We start from the raw sequence: 5,949 nt of genomic DNA on the forward strand, positions 1-5,949 counted from the left end.
GATTTTGAAAGTTTTCATTGTAGTGGTTTATGAGCTATATGTCAATTCACTCGTTGTATTAGAGCAGGCAAGGTGAGTGCTGTAGTTGAGCATATATGTCATTAAAGCTAACACACGAGTAAATGAATTCATATTTAATTACAAACTGCGAAGTAAAAGACATTCCAATGCCAGAAAACAAGAACATAAGTTAGTTTTACCATCGTTAATCAGTAATGCACATGTCAGCCAAGAAATAGTACAGCTTGTGTAGTCCTACTTAAACAAAAAATACTTTGTTACAGTAATTTTGTACAAACCATAAGCGATATCCCTGCTTTACTGTTAAGTTAGGCTTACAGCTCCGTAAATGTACAACGATTTTGAGCGGCCTTCTATATAGGATGCCTAGATCGGAACTTTGTATGGTCCACGCGCTGGTCGCCCGTAGTCTTGCTGGGCGTGGAGTCCTCCGTATCCGATTGGAGCGGCAGGCTGCTGGTTATAGCCATACTGGGGAATGCCTTGGTCGTATCCATGCCCGCCGTGCTGCTGTTGCTGGTACATCTGAGAATACGCCGGTGGTGCAGGAGCGTAGCCTTCATGTGCTGGAGCCGCCATCTGGTAACCTTGGTGATGGTGTTGTCCTCCTGAACCACTGCTTCTATTTTGTCGGGGTGTGCGTTGTGGTACTGGGGCAGTAGGTACAGGTCTGTCGTATCCGTGGATTCCTGATCTTACGGAGGGAGCGTGGCTACGGTGTGACCGTGTACTCTGTAGTGAAAGGTAATGAAATAAAGGTTTGATGTTTTATTAACAAAATTCGCATGCAGAAAAGACGAAGGAATATAGCTTAGAAATTTAGTTCAAAATGATAAAGACTTAGTTTCGTATCAATTTTCTTTATTCTTACGAATATATATGAGTACATTCTGTTTATGCTTAATTCGAAATTGGTCTTAATGTTATTTGCTGCCTTGCGTTTTATGTTGCGCGCTTGTGCCTGTGGTCTTCCGTGCAATGCTGTACTGTAACGCGCTTTGTACGCCAACTAATGCACGCGCCTCCCGCTAATTGTTTGATTTTGAGATTGTACACTTTATGTTTCGGTGCCAGTGTGTGTGAGTGACTGGTGGAGTGATGTTTTAGCTAAACATTGGTGTCGCTTTTACAATAGACTACTGCAGGTGTTTGTAGAAAATCTGAGTGCCCAGGGTTGTAACTACAAAGTAAATGATGTTTTAATTTTTTGTCTTTCTTTGCTGAGTACTGTTTGTGTTGTGGTGCGGAATAGACAACACGGCGCTCTTATACAGCTTAACAATGATTAAATACCATATGCTCAGGTTAGTTCTACAGATTAATGCTTATTCGTGACTGTACTACCACACTCGATAACATTTCAATCACCGTCTTTATTGAACTTGGCTTACATACCACGTTGATTACTATCAGCCTTTCCTTAGATTTCCACAGCGATTTCGGTAACACGGAAACCGCGTGATTGCCGTAAACAACTGTTGCAGTAATGCCAAATATAGAATATAGTGATTGTAGTAGTTTGGGGTAAAATGGGATATTTTCATGCTCTGCCATTTAGAAGTAAACAAAAAATCTTTACAGATGGTTCCAATGTAACTCGTTGTTTTAAAGAGCGTTGTTAATTGTTAAAAACACGATCAGGAAATATATTGGACATAAGGTGTTAATGGTAGCTTTTTTTTTCTACGATGTAAAATCTACAGATATTTTGACCAAATCAAATTATAACATAGCTGACCGCTGTTTAAAGCATATAGGCATACACTAAAAAAATCTTTTGTTTTATTTTATATAGATACTTTTGATTGGCGTATTTGTTTAATAATGAATTAATTTAAGAAAGTTTGTTTATTAAATTCCTTTACGTATCGATGGGTATAGCAGTTTTAAAAAAGGTATATGAACTGTATATTGAATTATAGTCTTTCTTACATAGCATATACCGTACTTTAAATTAAGTCTTTGCATAGACAGTCTATGCGCCCATGGGCGTTTCCACACTCTGCATATACACCGCTAGTTTATTTAGCCACATTAAAGCTGTTGGAATGTCAGCAATGATGTGAACTTATCGTTCATGCCGTAAGCCATGCTGTCACGTTGTACTTTATGCGAGTATTAAGTGTTCCCATAACACTGCTTAAGTTGATATGCGAGCTGTTTTATGACAAGAGTCTTACTGTCGCGTAAATTGATGTTTGTATATAATTTACTACATATAAACACAAGTCACTACCATAAATATTAGCAAGAAGTGCTGTTTTCAGTAGCCTATATTTCTGTGCGCTGTTTTATTTATGCTGGCAGTAGCCTCTAATGACCCTAATACCAAGTGAAAACTATTCCTTTGACCATGCACTGTCAAATCGACAAAAAACTCAACCGATGCTAAAAACTACGTTTGCGCCAAAATTAATGTAAAACAACTAAAGTTTTAGTTTCAATGATAATGCAGTTTCAATTATTTGCTCACGTAAATAAAATAATGTAGGGTAAGATGGATACAGTTAGCGCATAATATCCCATAAACCTAATCGTGTTTTATCGATTAACAACTCTCTTTTAAACTCGCAGGTAATGTATAATTCTATAAATCTTTATTGTTTACTAACAAAAGTAACCAGAAAACATGAATAAAATCATGATTATAACTTATTTACACTCGCCCGTGACGGGGCAACGACATTCGTTATAACATGAACCATCTTACCCTAACCTACTATTATCCTTACCTTCGTATCGTCCCAATCTCTTGCTGCTGCTTGGTGACGTGATGACATCGGAGGTCTATCATGTACATTCGGAAAATGTGCGGCTGGGTTACTGACTCCCAAGTTTTTACCAGGTCTTGAAGCTGGTTCCTGGTTCCCTGTTTCCCCGGCTTCCCTCGCCAGTCTTGCCTTTTTTCTTTCGTTATATTTTGCGTAACCAATAGCGATCAAAATGACTGCTGCGAGACCACCGATTAGAACTCCAATAATTACTCCAACCGAAGAACCTGTGTATGAAGAACGATTTTTAGATGCTTCTTTTGCAACGTAGCATTAACTTTGTGTGAATGAATACGACTTATTAATCCTCGTGGGGTAACATCAATCGTTATAACACGGGTGTTCTGTTTCATACATCACGTGCCCGTTTACGAGTTACCACGTATATGTAACTTTGTGGGTAACTATTTTTCAAAACTTATCTCTTTTTTAAGACTACAGTGTTAAAACTCTGCTGGGTTAGAGGCAGGCGCGCTAACCAACATTCCTTACTAAAAATGCATTAACACAAGATCATACCTTTGCATTCTAATTTATGTGTTGGCCTCCAACCATAACCTCTTTTGCATTGGATTCTCTCCTGGCTCGCTGTGCCAGAGTTACAAGTCAGTTTACATTTGTTGATTCCTCCTTGTAAAGAGCAAGTAAGTTTCCCGTTGTCCGGCGACGTCATACTCTGGCCCGCGCATATGTGTACTGGAAATTGTAATGTGGTAAAAATAGTGAATATATCGAACAGCATAGCGTTGTTTTATTTTATATGATATCCGTTCTGAAATGTCTTCGTCACGGTTTAAAAACTAAAACCATCTTCAGTGGTGTCAAAAATGTGTGTTACGTGTTATATTCGTATAAAGTAGAAAAACGACGGAAATGGGTTTAATAAACTGCTGCAGTAAGCGCCTTAAGCGTTAAACACGCCTATATCCTATAAGCTGTTTTGGCAAGTAAAATTCTGGCACCACATAGAAGAATGCTACAAACTGCGCTTAATTTGATAATGTGTCGTTAAGTTTCTTATAGGTATCTGATTTTTTTTGGTGTGCTTTGATGTCTTTATTTCAACTTTTTAGCCTATCTAATAGTGATGTATTAAACCAGTGGGTCAATTCCCAAACGTTCACAATTCAAATAATTACAGTGCAATTATATACAGCGAGAAACACGACATTCAACTTTACCAACCTGTTTTTCTCGACATTTTGTAATTGTAATCTTTGCCTTTGGAAATCCACTAAAATTGAAACACTGTTTTAAAATTTTACCAAAAAAATCACAGATTTCGAAACTCCATTTCAAAAACTTAGCAACTATAAAATTGATGCTTTAATATCTGCGAATATATAGCATAAATCTTCTACTTTTTATACTGTTTTCTCGACCAACTTGCTAGTAAACAAAAAAAAACAGTCAAAAATTACTAAACTGTGTCTTCCTGACTCCCATATAGACCGATTTTAATTGTTGAACGCACGAGCTGGATATTTGGATATTATGTGCTGAATATGTCCCGTCTTACCCCACAGTACTATACATATTATGTGAGTGCATGTCCGAATATACGTTGCTATTTATAATTTAACCACAAGTAAACGTAAATACGGTAACATAATGTTTCACTTTGATTGGTTTCACTCTATCCTGCTGTTTTTTTAACCATCAAGTTTCTGCCTTTTTGCCACCTGTTTGTAAACGCTCAGTATATAACTGTTCTGTTACATCTATATACACTTGACTCTACAGTTAAAAAGAAACATTTATCTATACTTGTCATTTTATGCCAAACGTTTTCTCAACAGCTCGTTGTCTTAATTCCTCTGGACACTGGTTTACGAAAAATTAAGTTTCTGTGATATGCCTGGGGCGGAAAAAGACGAAGGTCTCTATTTCTGTTGTTCAGAACACGTAGTTCACGTGACGCCTTGGGCATGTGACGTAACTCCGGTAAATGACAATACATTTTCACCCATTTTGTATAACTGTACTATGTTGTTAATTACTGCGACTCTGACATGTTTTTGTTGCATAACTTCTCTGCTGTGTCGTATTGCTTGATCCGTCTCGCTTATTCATTTACAGCTAAAACACCGCGGGCCCCGCCAGTTTCCGTTGTATGTTTTGTGTTGGTTAAGCGTTCTTGTCTAACTTTGATGATTTCGACGTTTTGAGTAAATGCCGTGAAATGGGCAATATGGGACACCGTTACGACGACTTGTGGGTAGAAATCGTGTTTAACTAACCTGATCCACGATCATGACACAGGCCCTTCACCATATACGTGTTTAGTAGGATATGTTCATTATGTTAAAGTATTTTTAACTGCGTCATTCGATCGCCTACCATTAAAATCGGCGCCTGGTACATTTGTTGTAACGCTCGTCTTGTAACCGGAGGTCTTAGGGTTCGGAGCTCGATGTTACTACCAACGTGATAACTATTGTGGGCGTAGTCTGTGTGTTAAGCTAGTGATATTTGATTCAATCACCCACAAAGTTGTGTACTTGGCAACTCGTAACCATACGCGGGGTAATGTAACTGCAGCGTGACACCGATGATTTTTATAAAATAAAAATGTATATTATCAAAACACACGCATAAGTTGAATTAGACAATATATATCAAAATGCACGAACCATATCTTAGTACTGTATTATCATAATCACGATGTACATATAGCTGAGAATCGTAACTTTATTGTCACTGAGCTGAGTATGGCAGTTTGTGGCCCCGAAATGTTACACACTCCTTTAAACAGCTGGGCACGATATGAATTTCTGATTTTGTGTGGACAATACACAGAAATAAAAAAGAGTAGAACGCGCAACTGCTCAAAACCGTGATATATTCTTTTTTCTATTCACGTGACCGCCAACTCCGTCCCCATTTCCCTTCGTCTCCATTGTAAAAGATAGGCGCATAGTATTTTTGGACGGTTTTAGCTGTTTATTTTAAAAACTACACAAACAATTCAAGTTTGTTAGGCTAGTTTAGTTATTTGGTACGTTAACGGTTACAGTTTACCACTTGTTTAGGAAATTTAATTATTTAAAAAAATTAATTAAAAATTTCAAACAAACGGTTTTTTAGAAATATATATATATTAGAAAATAGTTTTTTTGCACAATAACTTTAAATTAAGTCAAAAAACGAAGAAAAA

The 5,949-nt window shown here is 37.3% G+C and overlaps 1 protein-coding gene across 1 annotated transcript; it reads right to left on the reverse strand.

Moving 5' to 3' along the window:
* Positions 1 to 119: 119 nt before the first annotated feature.
* On the reverse strand, positions 120 to 4,155 carry LOC149735922 (uncharacterized). The gene is made up of 4 exons (XM_089878043.1): positions 3,978 to 4,155; positions 3,312 to 3,488; positions 2,754 to 3,019; positions 120 to 753 (listed from the first exon to the last, which is right to left on the reverse strand). Exons 1-4 carry the CDS (start codon positions 3,991 to 3,993, stop codon positions 388 to 390), a joined length of 825 nt encoding a protein of 274 aa, XP_089734169.1. The 5' UTR covers positions 3,994 to 4,155; the 3' UTR covers positions 120 to 387.
* Positions 4,156 to 5,949: the final 1,794 nt, after the last annotated feature.

The sequence above is a fragment of the Ciona robusta genome, chromosome 5 (assembly GCF_009617815.1).
Source record: "Ciona robusta chromosome 5, ASM961781v2".
Taxonomy (NCBI): Eukaryota; Metazoa; Chordata; class Ascidiacea; order Phlebobranchia; family Cionidae; genus Ciona; species Ciona robusta.

Excerpts from the sequence above, each read along its gene's own strand:
- LOC149735922 (XM_089878043.1), bottom strand. Across the intron at positions 3,020-3,311 it reads ACATAAATTAGAATGCAAAG|GTTCTTCGGTTGGAGTAATT; the intron begins GTATGATCTTGT and ends CTTCATACACAG. Across the intron at positions 754-2,753 it reads GAGATTGGGACGATACGAAG|AGTACACGGTCACACCGTAG; the intron begins GTAAGGATAATA and ends CTTTCACTACAG.